At 43.2% G+C, this 22,107-nt stretch overlaps 1 protein-coding gene across 2 annotated transcripts in view; it reads left to right on the forward strand.

The window, feature by feature from the left end:
* The window catches only part of plrdgb (PITP-less RdgB-like protein), an 83,360-nt gene extending 62,350 nt beyond the window's left edge, over positions 1–21,010 (forward strand). For both annotated transcript variants that reach the window (XM_053478563.1, XM_053478562.1), the window contains exons 7-19: positions 12–134; positions 3,749–3,936; positions 5,017–5,159; positions 5,313–5,483; positions 7,587–7,721; positions 10,017–10,165; positions 16,829–16,945; positions 17,395–17,511; positions 18,478–18,626; positions 18,712–18,861; positions 19,059–19,242; positions 20,087–20,215; positions 20,306–21,010. In XM_053478563.1, coding sequence (XP_053334538.1) covers positions 12–134; positions 3,749–3,936; positions 5,017–5,159; positions 5,313–5,483; positions 7,587–7,721; positions 10,017–10,165; positions 16,829–16,945; positions 17,395–17,511; positions 18,478–18,626; positions 18,712–18,861; positions 19,059–19,242; positions 20,087–20,215; positions 20,306–20,644 — 2,094 coding nt within the window. In that variant the 3' untranslated portion in view covers positions 20,645–21,010. The remainder of the gene's footprint in view (positions 1–11; positions 135–3,748; positions 3,937–5,016; positions 5,160–5,312; positions 5,484–7,586; positions 7,722–10,016; positions 10,166–16,828; positions 16,946–17,394; positions 17,512–18,477; positions 18,627–18,711; positions 18,862–19,058; positions 19,243–20,086; positions 20,216–20,305) is intronic.
* Positions 21,011–22,107: the final 1,097 nt, after the last annotated feature.

The following is a 22,107-nucleotide window of genomic DNA, read 5'->3' on the forward strand; positions in this document are numbered from 1 at the left end:
TTGCCCCTTAGGTGTGTTTGGTGGCTGACTGTGTTGGTGGAGTGCTTTGTTTTGATGCGCTGTGTTTCAGTGGTGACAAGCGGCACGGCACTCCCGACACAAACGCTACGAACTACAGCACTGAGAGCCTGAAGGTAAACACCATCCTCCGTACAGACACCCACATACACATTCGGTACGCACAGCGTGTCTGTCACGCACACTCTTCTGTTCTCTGGTTCCTCCCTTTTCATATCTGCCTAGCTCTCAGCTTTTGCTCTGATATAATACATGTCTGCTTTGACAAGCACTTCACCTCTTGTCTTGTTTTCAGAATTTCCAACCGCTTCCGACCCTTCAAAACCTATTTTCCGAAATGTCTCCTTGTCCTTTCTCTATTCGTGGAAGCCTTTCATGTCCTTTGTGAGACAGTTGCGGTCTGTGGCGGTTTAATAAATCTGATACACTGAGTCGCTTGAATGTCGGCGTGATCGATAACGTACCGTCGCCGGCAGTGTCAAGCCGAGCAAAGCATCAAATCATGCAGACATTTTTTTCCGACAAAGAAAAATGAATGTAATTCATGCAAAAAAGGATGCAAGAGAAGCAGAATGCTACTGCTTGTATGACTGGCTAAAAACCATGTAAATGAAGAGGCTGGAGCCGGCGTGGAGTCTGTGCTAAAAACTGAGCTAAAATTGCAGAAAGACATCAACGTAATTGACTTTAGAAATTACTTAAAAAAGCAAAGCAACAGCCAACTGCTTGATGAAACCCCGGTTTCAATCTACCTCCTCAATTTAAGGCAATTATCCTGGTTCAAATGAGTTTCTTCCCCCCTTCCCCCCCGAGCGGACACGTGTCCATTGTAGGTACGCACGTGGCACGTTGGCAAAAGCTTCCCATGTGGCAGTCAACGATTCCCAGCAGCCCCTCTGCCTGGCCACTTTGTTCTGATGTTTTAATGAGCACTCAGTCACCTGCGCAGTGCCACAGAGAGGCAACCCATCAACCAGATGCTGCATTAGTGGATGATGCCGCAGCAGGTTTGGGATTAAGGGAAAAACAAGCACAGAGTCTTAAATCCAATATATGTGCATGTGGTGGTAGTGTTTTCTTGTCTGGTTCTTTGATGCTTTTATCCAGAGGGACTTGAAGTTAAACTGAGCTGTTGTGAAGACTCAACAGTGAGAGCTGTGTGGTACAAGGATTCGTCCCTCACAACCTTCTGATCAGTTGTATAAAGCCTTAACCACTGCCCGTTGTTTGGTCTAAAGAATGTGCAGAAATATATTTGAGCAAAGTATAAAAGCCAAACGTCTGCATAAAACCATGCAGATACAGAAGCGTCGGATAATGTTCACAACCATGATACTGACCATGGCCAGTGGTGGGGAAGGTACCCAAATCCTATACTTGAGTAAACGAAGAGATACCATAGCTAAAATATTACTCTAGTAAATGTACATTACTTTGCTCACATTTCTACTTGGGGAAAAAAGTGCAAAAGTACTCACCTTTAAACTTAGTTAATTTATTGTCGAAGTTAGTGAGCTTGTGTTAGCTTACTGTATTCTTTAAGTCACCTGCTACATGATTAAGCATTTTACGGAGGGAATGCAAATCACACAATTTCGAACGATTCCTCTCAAGTACTGCTTCAAATGATACAGTAGTACCCCTCACTCCTAACCGTTATGTAATGCAACAACTTGCAGTGTAGTGAAATAGAAAGTACAGATATATTAGTATGATGTAGTGGAGTAAAAGTAAGTAAGTATTCACTAATAAAACTACTGATGTTTGAGAAATTGTACTCAGGTACAGTAATGAATTAACCTAATGAAGTTACTTTCCTCCTCTGACCATGGCATAGTTGTTGGTGCCAGGTGCACAGATTTTAATAGTTTCGAAACTTCTGGGATTCTGAGAATGGTGAGAATGGTTTGGTCTCGGAGGAGGTTTATCTCAAATAAACACACAAGAGTAAACAGTGGTGAACAGAACAGCATCTTAGTATACACAAAATACCAAACCTTGGATGAAGAAGCTGTAATGCATTGCCACTGGAGCAGAGATGGTAAAAGCCCTTGCTTAAGGGCCCCAACAATGGAAGCTTGGCAGTATTGGGGCTTGAACCTCCAACCTTCTGATCATGGGCCCAGGGCATGAACTGTTGATCCATAATTGCCCTTGGGCTTTCTTTATTGTGCATATGACAATAAAACTTGAGGTCTATGGTCTACAAGACATCTATATCTAGGTATTTGGCAGACGCCCTTATCCAGAGCAGCTTAAATTTTTTTCTCATTATACATCTGAGCAGTTGAGGTTTATGGGCCTTCCTCAAGGGCCCAACAATGGGAATTTAGTGGTTGTGGGGTTTGAATCTGGGACCTCCAAAACCATAGTCCAATGCATTAACCACTAAACTACCCCCCTGACCCCTCTACAAGAGTAGAAGACCACATCAGCTTCCATGCTTGCTGGCAAAGAACAGAAATCTAAGGCTCCAGTGGGCACAGCCTGTCCCATTTGGACGGTTGATGATTGGATGAAGTTTGTCTGTTTAATCTTGATTTTCAGACACTAGGGTTGCATTAAAATTGGCATCGACAGTTGTCTGATGATAGTGTCTGTAGTTTCTCTTGGCATATTTCAGGCCAATTTCATTCCATCTGAGCATTGATTGATTTCCACCTTTTGGTGGCCATGCATGTGCCTTCATCACCTCAATTTACATTTATAGCATTTGGCAGGGGCGGCACAGTGGCTTAGTCACCTTGTACCTCCAGGTTCCGGGTTCGATTCCTGCCTCAGGTCTGTGTGCATGGAGTTTGCTTGTTCTCTTTTTGTTTGGTGGGTTTTCTCATTGCATTTCCTCTCACAGTCCAAAGACATGCAGATTAGGCTAATTGACGTTCCCAAATTACCCATACTATGTGAATGAGCGTGTGAGTGTGTATATGTGTGTGTGCCCTGCAATGGATTGGCACTCTGTCCAGGGTGTACCCCAACTTCCTAAGACTTCTGGGATAAGATCCAGGCTCCCGCGACCCTGGTGTACAGGATAAAGCGGTATATACGATGACAGAGTGAGAGCATTTGGCAGATGCCCTCATCCAGAGAGACTTTCATTTACGTCATTATACATCAGAGCAGTTGAAAGATAAGGGCCTTGTTCAAGGGACCAACAGTGGTAGCTTGGCGGTGAAATGACCTTCTGATCCATAGTCCCATTTCTTAACTACTGAGCTACACTTATCCCCTGGAAATAGTTTTTACTTGTGTTATTATGGCTGTTTCCAGATTTAATGCCCTATGTTTAAATTGGTTTCATGGTGGAAAATGACTTCATTGGGCTTTACTAACCTCACACTGGCTACTCACCAAATCTGAATCCAATAGAGATTCTTTCAGATCTGTTACAAAGGGAGATTGATATACAGACAACAATTATGTGATGCAATCATAGCAGCCTGAACGAAAGCCCAAAGCAATTTTTTCAATATCTTGTGCAATCCATATCATGAAAAATTAAGGTTTAAAGCAAAGAGGATCCTGTCCATTATTAATCTGGTCTTCCTGAGTGCACACACACATTTTGACCTCAATCTCCAAACCAAGATTTTGTTGACCATTTTTAAGGGGCAATAACTATGACGGCGCAAGTTATGATGGCCTAAAGCCTCAAAGCAGAAGAGGACATGGGGACACATTGCTTACAACAGCGGACGTGAGATTTTCTTGATTTTTCCAATCTTTCTAGGAGAAGTCGGGCGTGATGAGTAGTCTGAGTCCCACTCTGAGGAGCAGCAAGCGCCTGAGTAAGAGTAACATCGACGTTTCTGCGCTGTGCGAGTCAGCACCGACTCTCGGCCGTCCACTCATCCGCAAGCAGAGCGACTCGTGTGACACAGACATGGATGGAAGTCCCAGGGAGGTGTTTTTCAGCAGGTTGGACTTTTTTGTCTTTAGAGTAATTTAATGATCTGCTTTGCTATGCATGCTGTGAATTGATTTGGGTTTAAGTTTTTGATATTCTCTCAGGAGCAGGTCAACTAGGGCTGTCTGAATATGTGTTACATTCACTTTATACATACATTCTAATGTTCATCAAAACTGCAATAAATATAAGGGCCGTTCAAGTCAAACCGGGATTTCCAATCAATTTTCTGGTGGATAAATCCGTAAAGGTGATTGACATAAGACTTCAAGCACAGTACGGTGATGGGACTGTTAGCAGCAGTAAAACATTTGAAAGGTGCAAACGTCTTAAAGAAGGCCGTACGTCCTTGAATGACGATCCCTGATGAGGTGGCTCGGAGCCCAATGCAGTCTTTCTGTGAACCCTCAGTGAGTGGTACGTCCGATCCTTAAAAATCTACAGAATGTGAGTAAGAATGAGCAAAGTTGACCAGTTTTAAGGAAAAAATTAAAATGAATGTTTCGTTTTGAGATGCCATTTTTTAAAATTCTAGCAGGAGGATTCCGACACTGACAAGGTCAACGCTAAGTAAAACACCAATTTTATTCATGAGCGCTGTAAGTTATCTTATTTTCAGATTGAAGCTTGATTTCGACCTCTGGTAATCAGCATTAGCGCTCTCGTAAAGGTCAGCTGACAGATTGATTTAAATGCATTGTTCCAGCAGACGCTAATTAATTCTGCTACGTTGCCTGGAAATGCACAGCCGCTAGGGAAAAAACATTTAAAAAAAAAAAAAAATATATATATATATATATATATATATATATATATATTTACATGCATGAGTCAAGGTCTGTTTTTAAGAGTGGGACGTGAATAAATATGCATGGATTAACATTTAACTGTTGACTTGAGGTCATGTTATATATCTAAGGTGACAATGTTTCTTTTGCTCCTCCTCTGTTTTGTGTTTTAACAAGAAAATGCTAATCCCGAAGGTATGTTTTATGAATAACGTTTGTCTCCAGGCGCACAGAGACACACACTTTTACTGTACTTTGTGTCTTAAGGAATAGATTGTTCTGTTTTTTTCCCCTCTCTTGCAGTCTGTCTCAGGATGAGCAGATGAACTCTGCACAGGCTCAGTTCCCAGGCTGCTTTGACTTTGAGGTTTCAGACTGCTTTCTCCTCGGATGCCCGCTCGGCCTGGTGCTGGCCATGCGGAGAACCGTGCTGCCGGCTGTTCAGAGTAAATAACACCCAGAGACACACCGATTTCAAAGCACGAGTCTGTTTGTGTTTACCGAGGTTTGTCTCTCGAGATACGTGAAGATCATTTAAGAAGCATTACACTCCCCCCTGCTGGTCTCTCTCTCTCTCTGGCTCTCTCTGTCTCTTCCAGTTACCCAATTGCGTCCAGCCTGTTTGCAGATCTTCAATCTGTTCTACCCGTCTGACCCGTCTGCTTCACGTCTGGAGCCCCTGCTGTACCCGCCTCTCACCCAGCTGCCCCCTTTTACCGTGCCACGCTACCAACGCTACCCGCTGGGCGATGGGCGCTCCACTCTCATCGGTAAATCACACAGGTTTCTACTAATCATACAGTTATGGTCGCAAGGAAATTTGGACATCTTAGCAAGGGAAAATATCCTAAATATACAAGGGTAAGTCAAAAATGATCCGCACTCCGGCTGTTAACTTTTAGAAGAAAAAAAACTATCTGTCCATCTGTCAACAAGCTTTTGTATTCCCTCATTAAAAAAATGTTTCATTCTGAATGCATGGCTGTCTTCACTTCTTCATCAGAAGTGAATATTCGCCCTCGTTGCGATGCTTTTCGGGGACCAAACAGGTGAAAGTCAGACGGAGCAAGATCTGGACTATAGGAAATGTGGACAGTGTGATCATGACGCACTCGGATAGCTGTGTTTAATCCGAAGTTTTTAGGCTTCAGCTCTTCAATGAGCATCTGACTGTAACGAGCACTTGTTGACTGTTTTTTCTGATAATGTTCCAATACTGGACTTTGAGAATCCCAGAAAACTGTTAAATATAACTGGAGTGTGGATAATTGTTGACTGACCCTCATATTAATATGTGGAATTTCCTGTTTTATATACTGTATACGTCTTTCTTTTTCTGCTGGTTGATCATTCTTCTCATATTTGCCAATAATCCTTATATCATCACGTGCTGGAAATTTTATTTTTAAACTTTCTCCCTAATTTGGTTTTATCCAATCCCTCCACACCACTAGGGGGCTCCACATTAAGCTACTACTACCACTCAGTCGGGAGGACCGAAGACTATCATGCGTTTCCTCCAAACCACGTGACGCCAGCCAATTGCATCTTTTTGAACTGCTTGCTCACACACCGTCGGGGGCGGAGTAACACACTCGGAGGACAGCGCTATCCGCTTGCGTGAGCTCACAGACGCTGCTGATTGGCTGTAGAGCCGTAATTAATGCTGAAGCACGAAGTACCTTCCATCCCTCCCCTCCGAGAGAGCTTGGACAATCAGCTCTCTCTAGGCCTCCGGCTGAAAGAGGTTACAGCATCACCCGGGAATCGAACTCGCAATCTCCAGATAATAGGGCGAGCACTTTACCACTGCGCCACTCGGAGGCTTAGGGGGAAATTTTTAATATATTTTTTTTTAAAGGAAAATTACAAGCCCAAATAATTTCCGTTCCCATATTACCCGTAGTGTGTGAATGAGTGTGTATGTGTGTGTGCCCTGCGATGGATTGGCATCCTGTCCAGGGTGTACCCTACCTCGTACCCTGGACCCCCCTCCAGGCCCCCACGACTCGTTCAGGATAAAAAGTTGATAATGAGCGAGTGAGTGAGTTTTTTAGATGTCCAGCTAGACTTTTTAAACAACCCAAGTTCCACAAAACAGCTTTCCCGCTACTAGCTTTGTGTTGCGTAACACACTCCACGCACATTTAGGACGCATTTCAGACTCCAGTAATGCCGGTTGGAAAGGATGTGTAATAATCGTTTATTTGTGTCTTAATTAGAAAATCGCTGCACCATCTCGTAAATGTGGAAATAAAGTAATTCCATAGACGACGCACATTTAGTCAGGCTCAGTTTAGCAACGTGAGTGGTGTAAAAGAGTGCAAAAAAAAAAAAGTTTAGGAGATGTGTTTTGATGGACTGAAAGCAAGTTAATTATCTTAGAATGTCGGAGTTACGGTTGCTGAGCTGACTGCTGTGAGTCACAACCAGGCGTCTCTCTCTCTCTCTCTCTCTCTCTCTCTTTCTGTTCTGCTCATTACAGTGTCGTACGTGCCAACAGCACTCTCGGCCAGAATCTGTTCCCATATTAGGCTCACTATAATGGCCAGGCTGAGGTCATGGACTGCTTCACATTGAGGTTAAAGCGTAAATGTCCCCGCGTGTTGGACGAGAACCATTCTCTTTTACTCTCACACGCTTTTATTTTTTTCGGTCCGGGCATTATTCCAGGCTTAGCAGCAGAAAATATTTCCAATTTAAATCCCATTTGAAGGATTCATCGCAGGGTTTAGTCTAATGCTCGAGGCCATCGCACATCACACATCACACACACACAGGATCCAATCCTGAGACTGCTTCACTAAACAGGATGTGCTGCCAGGATTTTTTCTTTACAAAATTGATGTCTTTTTTTTTTTTCTTTCCTCTAGCTGACACTGCGGTTAAACAGGCATCAGAAGGAAGCGCTGAAATAGTTCAGTCTGCATGCTGCAAGACACAAAGCGATGGAACGTCTACCAACACCGGCGCCAAGGAGAGTCAGGGAGACCAGACCATCTCACAACGTGAGTACACTCAGTGCCAGACCAAACATAATCTCTTGTCTGTCTACGATATCACTTTTTAAAATTGTAATGTGTTCAAATACATACTTATCTTCCATTTAACGTTTTTATGTCTGTGCATTCACACTACAAAGCTCACTCACCAGCCTCTTCATTAGGTACCTGCTTTTACCCTAACTCTTTGTGCCGTAGATTCAATCAGGTGCTGGAGACATTTCTTAGAGATTTTGATTATCTGTATTGACACAATAGCATCATGTCAGTGGATGTAGATTCATTGGCTTTATTCACATCCCTGATCCAATCTCACGTTCCAGCACATCCCAAGGGTGCTCTATTGGAGTGAGATCTCAGGTATATCACAATACTCATGTACAAACCCGATTCCAAAAAAGTTGGGACACTGTACAAATTGTGAATCAAAACAAAATGCAATGAAGTGGAAGTTTCAAATTTCAATATTTTATTCAGAATAGAATATGGATAACATATCAAATTTTGAAAGTGAGATATTTTGAAATGTCATGGCAAATATCGGCTCATTTTTTTAGATTTCATGAGAGCTACACGTTCCAAAAAAGTTGGGAAAGGTAGCAATAAGAGGCTGGAAAAGTTCAATGTACATATAAGAATCATCTGGAGGACCAATTTGCAACTTATTAGGTCAATTAGCAACATGATTGGGTATAAAAAGATCCTCTCAGAGTAGCAGTGTCAAGATGGCCAGAGGATCACCAATTCCCCCAATGCTGCGGCGAAAAATATTGGCGCAATATTAGAAAGGAGTTTCTTAGAGAAAAATTGTGAAGAGTTTGAAGTTATCATCATCTACAGGGCATGATATCATCCAAAGATTCAGAGAATCTGGAACAATCTCGACCATACAGTACTGGATGCCCGTGATCTTCGGGCCCTTAGACGGCACTGCATCACATACAGGAATGCTACTGTAATGGAAATCACAACATGGGCTCAGGAATACGTCCAGGTAACATCGTCGGGGAACACAATCCACCGTGCCATTCGCCGTTGCCGGCTAAAACTCTATAGGTCAAAAAAGAAGCCATATCTAAACATGATCCATAAGTGCAGGCGATTTCTCAGGGCCAAGGCTTATTTAAAATGGACTGTATCAAAGTGGAAAACTGTTCTGTGTTCAGATGAATCAAAATTGGAAGTTCTTTTTGAAAAACTGGGACGCCATGTCATCCGGACTGAAGCGGACAAGGACAACCCAAGTTGTTATCAGCGCTCCGTTCAGAATCCTGCATCTCTGATGGTATGGGGTTGCATGAGTGCGTGTGGCATGGGCCGCTTACACATCTGGAATGGCACCATCAATGCTGGAAGGTATATCCAAGTTCTAGAACAACATGTGCTCCCATCCAGACGTTAAACCATTCACAAGGGCCCCCAAGTGTGGCGAGAAAATCTCCCCCACACCTAGAGCTGTGCGATTAATCGTTGTTATCAGTTAATTTTAATTTATGGTTTAAAACTTTCAGGAAAAAAAACAAGTTTTTTGATTAAAATCTAAAAATGTCCCTAATTTTGTCCCTAAAAATCGCAGATTCAGTTTATAGGACATATCGGGCTGCTCTACCCAACCATTACACCAAAATCAACAGCTTAAATCGCAGGTACAAAGCAGGATGGATCCGTACTTGGGTCGTCTTGTTTATGCCAAATTCTGCCCCTATAATCCAAAAGTTGCAGCAGAAGTTGAGACTCATTAGACCAGGCAACGTTTGTTGTCCAATTTTGGTGAGTCCATGTGAACTGTAGCCTCAGTTTCCTGTTTTTCTGCTTCAAGGTTCGATGTGTTGTACATTCCGAGATGCTTTTCGGCGAACCTTGGTTGTAATGAGATGTATTTTTGAGTCACTGTTGCCTTTCTATCAGCTCGAATCCTCTGCCTTTTGGCAGCAACGAGGCATTTTCACTCAGAGAACTGCCCTGACTGTATATTTTCTCTTTTGCACACTATTCTCTGAAAATGCTAAAGATGCCTGTCCATAAAAACATCCCAGTAGCTCAGCAGTTTCAGGAATAATCAGGCCATGTTTAAAGGCACTTAAATTATCTTTCTTTTCCAGTTTGAACGTCAGCAGATCGTCTTAACCGTGTCCACATGCCCAAATGCATTGAGTTGCTGCCATGTGATTGGCTGATGGGATATTTACTGCCGGTTGGATTGTCTGGTTTAATCAGTGATGGATTTAGATTTGTTCACTGTCTGTAAATGAAGCTACTAATACTGAGTGTCATAAATAAATGTTCCTCCTTTTGTTTCAGTGTGTAGCAGGTGGTGGGGTGGAAAGCGGCTAGACTACGTGCTCTACTGCCCCGATGTGCTCACGGCGTTCCCCACTGTGGCGCTGCCACATCTGTTCCACGCGTCATACTGGGAGTCTACAGACGCCGTGGCCTTCATCCTCAGACAGGTCGCTACACATCTGCAGCTCAGATCTCTAGAGAAAATGATTTGTGGAGGAATGTTTTATCTTCAACACTGAGAGACAAACGAAAGTTAATATATTGTGTGTGTGTGTGTGTGTGTGTGCGTGCGTGGGTGGGTGAGTGGGTGCATGTTTTAAAACTCAGCCTCCTGAGTTTCAAGCCGAGTAAACGCCATCCGTACTGCACACACACACACACACACACACACACACACACACACACGCACTCACACACAAAAAGGTATCTATATATAAAATTATTTAAATTTAAATTTTACAGAACAAATAAAATATTATGTGATGGACAAGTTTTCTTCCAGTTCTCAGGAATAAGTATAAAGCGTCAGCTAAAAAAAAATTTATACATACTTCAAAAGTTATCTATGCCCTTTTATAAACTTCAAATTAAATTATGTGTAGTTATACTATCATGTGATTGTCAGAAGAGAGGCGTTTATTTTTCAGGTTGAAGTGTGTATACATTTTTTTGCCTGACTTTGTGTGTGTATATATATATACACATTCACCTAAAGGATTATTAGGAACACCATACTAATACGATGTTTGACCCCCTTTCGCCCTCAGAACTGCCTTAATTCTACGTGGCATTGATTCAACAAGGTGCTGAAAGCATTCTTTAGATATGTTGGCCCATATTAATAGAATAGCATCTTGCAGTTGATGGAGATTTGTGTGATGCACATCCAGGTCACGAAGCTCCCGTTCCACCACATCCCAATGATGCGCTATTGGGTTGAGATTTGGTGACTGTGGGGGCCATTTTAGTACAGTGAACTCATTGTCATGTTCAAGAAACCAATTTGAAATGATTCGAGCTTTGTGACATGGTGCATTATCCTGCTGGAAGTAGCCATCAGAGGATGGGTACATGGTGGTCATAAAGGGATGGACATGGTCAGAAACAATGCTCAGGTAGCCCGTGGCATTTAAACCATGCCCAATTGGCACTAAGGGGCCTAAAGTGTGCCAAGAAAACATCCCCCACACCATTACACCACCACCAGCAGCCTGCACAGTGGTAACAAGGCATGATGGATCCATGTTCTCATTCTGTTTACGCCAAATTCTGACTCTACCATTTGAATGTCTCAACAGAAATCGAGACTCATCAGACCAGGCAACATTTTTCCAGTCTTCAACTGTCCAATTTTGGTGAGCTCGTGCAAATTGTAGCCTCTTTTTCCTACTTGTAGTGGAGATGAGTGGCACCTGGTGGGGTCTTCTGCTGTTGTAGCCCATCCGCCTCAAGGTTGTGTGTGTTGTGGCTTCACAAATGCTTTGCTGCATACCTCGGTTGTAACGAGTGGTTATTTCAGTCAAAGTTGCTCTTCTATCAGCTTGAATCAGTCGGCCCATTCTCCTCTGACCTCTAGCATCAACAAGGCATTTTCGCCCACAGGACTGCCGCATACTGGATGTTTTTCCCTTTTCACACCATTCTTTGTAAACCCTAGAAATGGTTGTGCATGAAAATCCCAGTAACTGAGCAGATTGTGAAATACTCAGACCGGCCCGTCTGGCACCAACAACCATGCCACGCTCAAAATTGCTTAAATCACCTTTCTTTCCCGTTCTGACATTCAGTTTGGAGTTCAGGAGATTGTCTTGACCAGGACCACACCCCTAAATGCACTGAAGCAACTGCCGTGTGATTGGTTGATTAGATAACTGCATTAATGAGAAATTGAACAGGTGTTCCTAATAATCCTTTAGGTGAGGGTATATATACATCAAACACACACACATTCCAGAATAAACATGTTTTGTCCCAGTTCTCAAGAATGTTCACCATTATGGGAAACTAAGACAAAAAAACACATTCAAGTTTTTTTTTTCTTTTAATTTCCAACCACAGCTTTTTAAAAGGATTGTTTTTCAGTATGTACGGGTGTTATAAGGATTTTGTGCTATGTTAAAACCTCACCTGATGTACTCAACAATCTTGCTAGAATGGTTAATATCGTGCTCGTACCTTGACTCTTCACCCCGTGATTTGTAGGTACGTCTGAACAAAACCATGAGGGGCGTTTAGGTAAAATGGGGGGATGTCGAGATGGCACCCCTGGAGTAGCTAGGAGGGCCTGTCTGAGGGGTGCTGAAGGGTGCTATCCAATAGTGGATAGGTGGAGCTGTGGCTTAAACCATCAGTAACCCAAAGCAAAGCAATCGGTCATAGACAGACACACAAGGTGGAAATTTTAGGAAATTAAACTAAATGCAATTAAAGAGGAAAAGAAGATGCTTGCCGTACTTGACTTGTTAAATAGAAATAGAAATTTAAATTTAAATAGGATTTCAAATCATTTGCTTCAAGTCAAGAAAATACCATTGTGGCATTTTATTTGCACTTAAAGGGAGTCTTGGGAGGCGTTAATGGAAGCACAATATCGGACCAAATTGGCCTTGAAAAGTTCACAACTCCTGGGATTTTTTAAAATGTCACAGATACACACATTACAAATCCTTTCCCTCCTGACCAGGAAAACTGCAAATGCGTCTTAATGCGGAAGAAAATTGGCAACATGCTGGTGATAGATCGGAAAGTCACACCCAAAAAAACAGAGCTCTTCTTCTTTGTCTTTGGGCTGTTCCTTTTCAGGGGTCGCCACAGCGAATCATCTGCCTCCATCTAACCCTATCCTCTGCATGCTCTTCTCTCACACCAACTAACTTCATGTCCTCTCTCACTGTATCCATAAATCTCCTCTTTGGTCTTCCTCTAGACCTCCTGCCTGGCAGTTCCAACCTCAGCATCCTTCTACCGATATATTCACAATCTCTCCTCTGAACATGTCCAAACCACCTCAATCTGGCCTCTCTGACTTTATCTCCAAAACATCTAACGTGGGTTGTCCCTCTGATTAACTAATTCTTGATCCTATCCATCTTTGTCACTCAAAAAAACAGAGCTCCAAACATGACTTACTTTACATACGACACACCCTGGAGCTATATCTGTGGTTTCTGTAGCAGTTACTTAAAAGGTTGCTCAGATGCCCGCTTGTCAATCACACTACTAGTCTAGGCTACATGTCTTTGGACTGTGGGAGGAAACCGGAGTACCCGGATGAAACCTACCAAGCCCGGGGAGAACATGCAAACACTACGCACACAGACCTGAGGCGGGAATCAAACCCCGACCCTGGAGTCACCAACCTGCCATCTTAAATACATTTCCTGTCTAAACAAACAAAAAAGAAATCGCACACTATATGACTTAATACAATCACACTTAGCTTCGATTACAGCACACAATGTGGTGTCCACACTCTGGAATAGGCTCAGTCTGGACTCATCAGGTCACATGATGTTTTTCCATCGCTCCGAAGCTCAATTTGAGTATTAAGTCCCAATCTTGTGAGTTCTCATAACATTGTGTGTGTGTATGGAAATGCTCTTACTTTTACTATTAAGCATAGCTCTGATTTTTACTATTGATTTTGTTTTTTACCAGGCAGCGTCACTGTGTTTAAATGATCTCTATTCATGACCACGTTTCTTCCACGAAGCTGACAGTTCAGCACTATTCTTCTAGGTTTTAATAACGTGTTGAAGGGTTCTTAAGGCAATGCTACTAATTTTAAAGCTCCTTGGTTGTTTTCTTTGCGTGATTCAGACCAATAATTCAATTCTTCACGAATGGTGTATATATATATACTGTATATTACATGAAATTCATAGGTTTATTGACGCCTAAAGAATGAAAAGATTCTCGCAAACAAGGTCATTCAATTAAAAAAAAACAGTTATTGCTCGTGGCTGATTGTCTCCCTGTTTAGAGAGAGAAGTAACCCGTGAGTTGTTTTTCCCTTTTTTTTATTTTCCCTGTTTGACATTGCCAAGGTCAGGGACAGGAACTAACCACCCGCGCAGCATCAGAATCCACCCATCCGATGTTGTCATAGCAAGGAGACCGTTTCAGTATTGCGATGTCTAATTCAATCCACAGCTGCATGCGTCACGTATCTCTAGCACTCATTCTCTCTCTCACATCCACACCCACACACACACACACACACACATGTCTGCGTCAGCACAGTAAATATCCCAAAGTCATCTGTAGTCCTTCCCCACCTCTGCATAGATTTCCATATCATCGAGACGAGGCTGAGATTCACGGCCCAGACTGCGCGATAAAGTCTCACGTAATAATCGTTGTCGTTATTGCCGCTTCCTGAATAGAACAAAGAGAAAAGAAAACACATGAATACATGAAAGGGTTTTAAAATCTTTTCATCCCCCATGGGCTAATTCTGGAAACACACGTTCCTTTATATAGCTTCTTCAGAGATAGGGAGGAAGAGCAGAGATAATTTCTCTCTCCGCGGTTGGGAGGATTGCTCAGATTAAGGACGAGGGGTTGAAGCACAAGAGCCTTGGGAGGAGACAGTGATGAATGAGAGGCGGACTGAGAGACGAGAGAAAGGGAGAGGGATTATTTTGGAGAGCAAGCGAACAGGACGGATTGGAGTATTAAAAAGGGTGTTGAGGATCTGAGGAGCAGACGGATGAACAGGTAACGAGTTCGATCAAATGTCTTAGTGTAGATTAAACCTGAGGCCAAGTTTAATCTACATCTGCATCGAGCTTAACATGTGCCTGCAGCTGTATCAGACGGATAAACGAAGGGAAATCCCCCAGTGTGGATGTGCATGGGGGCGGGGTTAGGGTTAGGGTTAGGGTTCTTTAAAGTGACCAGGTGATCAGAATTAGAGATGAAATGTACACTTATTATGCTAGCATTGTTTTCCCATCCGTCCTTCATACGTGAAGTAGAGGTAAAGTAGAAAGACACACTGGAGTTAAAATACAAAAAGAACCCAACCCTTTAAACAAGCCGGATTAATTATAGTCCTGACATCAGGCTTGAGCAAAAAGACACTATAATTACCCTATTTAGCCGTGCAATTCCCTTACTGTGCAGAAGTATTGAGCCCCTCTTATTTCTTCATCATCTAATAGTCTAAACCGTTTTATCCTGTATACAGGGTTGCTTATCCCAGGAGACGTTGCGCACGAGGTGGGGTACATGTACATACTGGATGGGGTGCCAATCCATCACAGAGCACACATACACACGCTCACTCACACACGACGGTCAATGGCAGTTAATCTAACCTGCATGTCTTTAGACTGTGGGAGGAAACTGCAGAACCTGGAGGGACCAGACCCCGGAGCGGGAATCGAACCCGGACTATGGAGGTGCAAGTCAATGGTGCTAAGAACTACGCCACCTTGCCATCGTGTTTTATTAAATTTAATTAATGATGTGGATTTGATTAAAGAAATAGGAACAAATGTTTTAACGTGACTGCCTGGAAAGTGCCTAAAGTGAAACAACAACAAAAATGAACTCGTTTCTTCTGGCTGAAGATCTCGTCACATGGATGCCCCGTGTGTCTCTCTGGGATGCGTCTGGTGTCTGGGAATGATTCTCTCTACCTAGAAAATGGTTCTGGCCTCGACTGGTGTTGACAACTGTTTCTCTGGGGACTTGACAGTTCGATAGTTCAGGACTGGAACTTCATACAAGTCTACCTGAGTCTTCAATAACTACCTGGACTCCATATTAACATCAATTAATCAGCTATTATAGCTGAACTGCCTCCCACCCTACACACTGTATAAATGCAGATCATTTACTGCTTTCTGTTTCACCCAAATGAGGATGGGTTCCCTGTTGAGTCTGGTTCCTCTCAAGGTTTCTTCCTATTACCATCTCAGGGAGTTTTTCCTTGCCACTGTCGCCCTCGGCTTGCTCACCAGGGACAAACTGACCATTTTGATTCATACAAATTCACATTTCATACAAACCTAAATAATTCTTTTGACTATGTAAAGCTGCTTTGCGGCAATGAAAATTGCTAAAAGCGCTATACAAATAAAATTGAAATTGAACTCGTTTATGTAATATCCCCAGCAGCGACCTCATTTCCTCTCTCATCTGTTCGAACCACTCAGCATTCAGCATCAGCAGTATATTAATCACCGGCCTGATCATCTGTCATCATCTGCACCTGTTTCTCACTGGTTCATGCCTTAAGAGGTCTGTGTGTCTTTAGACTGTGGGAGGAAACAAGCAAAAAATATTTCTCAAAACTATTTTAAAAATACAAGAAAGTCTGGAGCTTTGGAAGCTTTGACAATAGGAAGAGATGAAATGAGAGGTGGCTTAAGACCTTTGCACAGTACTGTATGTAACTTTTGTTAACTTGTAATTACAGTAATGCTAATGCAGGTGTTTTGTGTGAAATGGTAGTGTTATGCTTTTGTTCAGGGTAAAGTAAAAATCATGTGTTATGGAAAATCTTTCATAACTGGCCGAAGAGATGGAAAATACAGTACTGTAAGTCTGGAGATGAAGCAACAGAACCTAAACAGAATTGTGTATTGATGGTTAGGGGTAGCTCAGTGGTTAAGGCATTGGACTACAGTTCGGAAGATCCCAGGTTCAAACCCCACAACCACCAAGTTGCCACTGTTGGGCCCTTGAGCGCGGCCCTTAACCCTCAACTGCTCAGATGTGTAATGAGATAAAAATGTAAGTCGCTCTGGATAAGAGCGTCCGCCAAATGTAAATGTATTGATGGAGTAGGATCTTTTAAAAGTAGTTGTGTGTGTGTACAGGTGCTGCGCTGTGACTGTCTGAAGGCCGGTGAAGCAGACTGCTGTGACTCGGTTCCGATCTCTCCATCCAGCCCTCGAGAGAAGTGGCTCCGCCGAAGAACACACGTCAAGCTGCGGGTACGAAACCCCCGACTCTACTATTTAACACCGCTACGGTTTACTGGAGAAGCCCTTATCTGCACAGTTTAGTCTTTTCCTCCTATCACACATGCTTTAACTCATACAGAAGGGGTTAATGAGTCGATTTAAATCCGGAGATTGGATTTAAAGAGGATGGGGATACGATGCCGTGACGCTTGCTTCAGGTTTCTAATAGTATCAGTAGAGGAAAAGAAAAAGTACCATCTCTGCTATAGAACTTAGCTATTGCTCCGTCAGCAGCGATTGACCTCTGCCTCCATAAACCTCCATATCTCCTGGCGCTACCAATCTCCTCCTGTCATAAACTGCATTTTCCATTTTCAACCCAGATGAAGTGTAAAGAACTCTGTGAAGACTCCAGAGCTGTTAGATTGCTTGAAATGTCAGTCAAGTGTGTGTGTGTGTGTGTGTGTGTGTGTGTGCAGAACGTGACGGCTAACCACAGGGTGCATGATGTGATCGCGACGGAAGACGGGCCTCAGACGCTGGTGGGGAGGTTCATGTACGGTCCTCTGGACATGGTGACGCTCGCAGGAGAGAAGGTTCTCATCAACCTTAAACCTTTCTCATATACGCTGACATAATGGTATAGGGTCTTCAAACAGGACGGATGAACAATGGATGAATAGTAGACAAAGATGAATAGAATAATGGAACAAAATATCTAACATTTCTTATATCTGGCTGGAAATCAAGAGAGTTTCAAGCTTGAAATGAGGAAAAAAAAATCCAATAACAAGGAATATTGTACTTTTTCTCTGTGAACTAATTTTTCTTTTGTTATCCAAGATATTTTTGCAGTGCTTGGTTTGTAGAACATTAGATAAATGAGTTTAGAACTAGAAATAATTATTATCACTCTGCTGGTCTTAATAATCTCTGGGAGGCTTTTGCTCACTAATCATCTGTGTCTAATTGTTTATCTGATGTAGTTCCCTTCTTTGCTCGCCAGTGTTAGCGTAATTAAGAGGGGCGTTCAAGTCAAACCGGGACCTGTGATAAAATTTCTGGTGAATGAAGATGTAAAAGCGATTGACATTTACAGAAGACTTCAAGCACAGTACAGTGATGAGCCTCTTAGCTGAAAATGTTATGAAAGTAAAAATGTTATGAATGTATATGTCTGTGAATGATGTGTACAGTCCTGACCTCGCTCCAGACCAGTTCGACATGTTTGGGCCAATAAAGGAGTTCCTGGGAGGCCAGTGTTTTATACGTAAAGCTGGCAGTCCGATCACGGCTCCGGCGTACTGAGAAAACTTTCTACTTCGATACTATCTAAGCTCTCCTGAGACTTTGGGATATGTTCATTAGTTCACTAGCAGGGGATTATAGAGAAATAAAGGGAGTTTTTACGCTCAGAACTGTGTTTTTAGTCTGCGCAATCAAAAGTCCCGGTTTGACTTGAACACCCCTTTTAAGACTCCTTGTGATGCTGAAACACATGTAAAGCTGACTAGGATGACAAAACAAGCTGTTAGAGGAGCGCTGACTCTGTTTTTCGACAGGTGGACGTGTTTTTGGCGACTCAGCCTGGATCGGGACGCTGGGTGCTGTTCGACACCGAGGTCACCTCCAGCAGCGGTCGCGTCACCTACACCATACCTGAAAACAAGAGACTCTCCGTCGGTGTTTACCCCGTCAGAATGGTGGTCAAGTGAGTGATCGTCATGGGAAAATACAGAAGCTCATCAGTCAGGCATGTCAGGGTACTGACGTTTTACCGCTTGATGTTTTTCAAGAGGCGACCAGACGAGTGCGGAGGCGTTCCTCACTGTGCTGCCGCGCAAAATGGAGTGCGTGGTGTTCAGTATCGATGGCTCCTTCGCTGCCAGTGTCTCACTCATGGGTAGTGACCCTAAAGTCCGTCCCGGCGCTGTAGATGTTGTTCGGTGAGTGTGGATGTGCATGGATCAGGTCAAGAGCAGATCAGGATCCGAGTCTGAGGCTACAGTGGGCACAGACTCACCAAGACTGGACAGTGCAAAAATATCACTGTGTTTAGGAATCAATTAAAAATGTGTTTATAGTGAACAAATGCCCCGAACATGTCCAACCCCAGCATGCCATTGTGCGTTGTTGTTTACAGGCACTGGCAGGACCTGGGATACCTGATCATCTACATCACCGGTCGACCCGACATGCAGAAGCAGAGGGTGGTGTCATGGCTCTCGCAGCACAACTTCCCGCAGGGCATGGTGTTCTTCTCGGAAGGCCTCGTCCACGACCCCCTGCGCCAGAAAACCCTTTTCCTCAGAAGCCTCATCAAGGAGGTAGCGACCCAAAAAACAAAACAACAAAAATCAAGCTGGTTTAATTAAAAAAGTAGTTTCAAAGTAATTTATATCACCGGCAGACAAAACAGATGGCGCCGCCGCTTCTGTTTAATTGTATATTTATCTACTTATTTCTTTCTTTCCTCAGGGTTATCCTTTCAAAGCACATTCACTTTCGACTAAAACATGCTATTGGTGCTAAAAAGTGTCTTACCTTAGTGAATTTTTATATAGAATCATATAACACCACTTTTTATAATACTTAATGCCCTGGATTTCCTGATCCTTGCTTCGTTTTTTGTAAATATGCTACAAATTTTTATTTTTATCAGATAAAAGAAAAAATCTTTCAATGATCTTAACTGTTGTTTAGATGAATCTTGGCCAATTTAGATTTCACATGAAAAGAGATAAACCTTAAAATGTCTAATATTCTAAAATGCAAAATTCTTAAAATATTGCAACATGAATTTGACATGGTTACGGACACTACAGATTTTTTTTTGTTCAATTTAAGCAACATTTTTACAGTTAAAGTGCTTCTAGAGGCTTCCACCAATTTTCAGTTTGAAGTGAGACAGTATAACGCTGGAAAAGGGCAATTTTTGGGGCCACATATAAAATATAAAGTTAGCAGCTTGAAATTTTTAGGGAAGCAAGAAAAATGACTTGCTAGGTTTGTTTAGATCACTAAAAATCTGAAAGAAAAAATATATTGAATCGTGATATTTATGAAATCAGGACATTCACAGAATCGCAATACAAATTGGATCGGCACCAGGATATCGCGATAATATCGTATCGGTTTGTCCGTGCTGATTCCCGTGTTCCTGTGTTCCAGTGTCACATTAAGATCAGTGCAGCCTACGGCTCTATGAAGGACATGTCCGTGTACAGCGCTCTGGGCCTGGAGGCCTCGCAGATCTACATCGTCGGAAGGCCGTCCAAGAAACACCAGCACCAGTGCCAGGTCTGACTATTGATCTGCAACCGGGGTCTCTTGTTTGTCAGGTCCTTTTTTTTGTTAAAAAAACATTCCATATTTCTTTCTTATCTCCAGTTCCTGAGTGAGGGTTACGCTGCTCACCTGTCCGCTCTGGAGTTCGAGCACGGCTCACGTCCCAAGAAGAACCGCATGGTCCTGCGTCAGGGCTCGTTCGGACTCTCGTCCAAGCCTGACTTCCTGTCTCCGTCGCCGGATTTCTTGACGTGTAAGCGCACGCCGCTGCTGCGCCGAGCTATGTCCATGCAGCAGGCGTCTCCACCCTCTTCCTCGTCGTCCACGCCCAAACCAGAGCGCGCCCAGAGCCAGCCCGAGAGCCACCGGGACGGGCCGGAGATCCGCATCGAACTGGACGATCAGGACACGGAAACAGGAGGCTTTACAGCTGTACCATGAGGAAATACGATCACATGGTGGGATTGGGGGAAAAGTGGCACTGAGTAGGACGAAAAAAGTTTTTATTTTATTATTAATATTATATATAAATTCATCCCCTTTTATCCAACTCATGACGTTGAGAATTTTGTCCCCTGTAAAACGTCATTAGCTTCCGTGCCTACAGGGATGCCACACGCGCCAGATAGAATCAGCTCATGTGTTTCACAGAGACCCCGCGAAAGCCTCTGTTAGGCTTGAACTCTTCCCTGCGCTGATGTTTTGAAGCAGCGGTGCTCAGTGCAGAGCAGCAGGCCAGCATTTATTGCCGCCGACAAGCTGAGAGACTCGTTTACTTTCGCGAGCTCCCGTTTTTTCTCTTTCTCTCTCTCTCTCTCTTCTGTGCACTATATTTTTATGTATTGTGCACAGAGTGACGCACTCGAGCTGCTCTGCGTCACTCTGGCGCTCGGCTAGCCTATGGATCCTGAATAAGCCAATCAACACGGTGAGGCCAGGAGGTCTTCAGAGAAGCACTTGTCACGTCTTTGTGAGCGCTGTTCCCGACCGCGGGGAATGATTGGCTGTTTTGTCTCGGTTGAGTCACTTGGTTTCTCGAGGCATTGTTGACCACACTGTGGGATTATGCCGCCTTCGTATCGGGCGGTTCAGCTTGTTTTATTCACACGGCGGCTATTACGACACTCTCCTGCTTTATTCGTCATGTAGGACCAATGAACAAAAAAATGGTTTTGAGAACAAAAACCAGAAGAGACATAAACACCTGATTATTAGTGAGAAATATTTATTAGGTTTGTAAAATATGTTATACTGGTAGGTAGTGAAGGACACAAATTGAAAATATTAAAAATGACTATGTACAAGGGACGTTCAAGTCAAACCGGGACTTTTGATTGAGGCCTTTATTTCTCTATATAATCCCCTGCTACACTAACGCACTTATCCCAGTGTTTCACTAGTGCTTGGACACCATCAAGGTAGAAAGTTTTCTCAGTTTTCTTGCCTGTCTGATTCACATCTGAAACCCTGGCCTCCCAAGAACTCCCTTAATGACCGAACATGTGGAAATGGCTTGAAGCGAGGTCAGGACTGTACAGGGGACGTGACAATCTCTCTCAGCTGAGTTCCTGTACCGTGCAAGTGGTGTTGGTGAATGATTGTGTGTACAGTTCCCACAGACAGGTGCGTCATGTTATCAGTTAATTTACAAGGATCAGGCGTTCCTTTCACAGGAATGAGTGTGCTCTAAAACACCTGGAGCCCGGGAGCGTCGTTCACAGCCCGACGGCTTTCTATAATTGTTTGCACCGTTCAAATGTATTATTACTGCGGCTAAGAGTCTCTCACCGAACTGAGCTTGATGTCTTCTGTAAATGTCAATCCCTTCTACGCCTTCATTCACAAGAAATTGTATCACAAGTCCTGGTTTAACTGGAACACCTCTGGAACCATATACATCCATC

This window comes from Clarias gariepinus, chromosome 19 (assembly GCF_024256425.1).
Source record: "Clarias gariepinus isolate MV-2021 ecotype Netherlands chromosome 19, CGAR_prim_01v2, whole genome shotgun sequence".
Lineage (NCBI taxonomy): Eukaryota > Metazoa > Chordata > Actinopteri > Siluriformes > Clariidae > Clarias > Clarias gariepinus.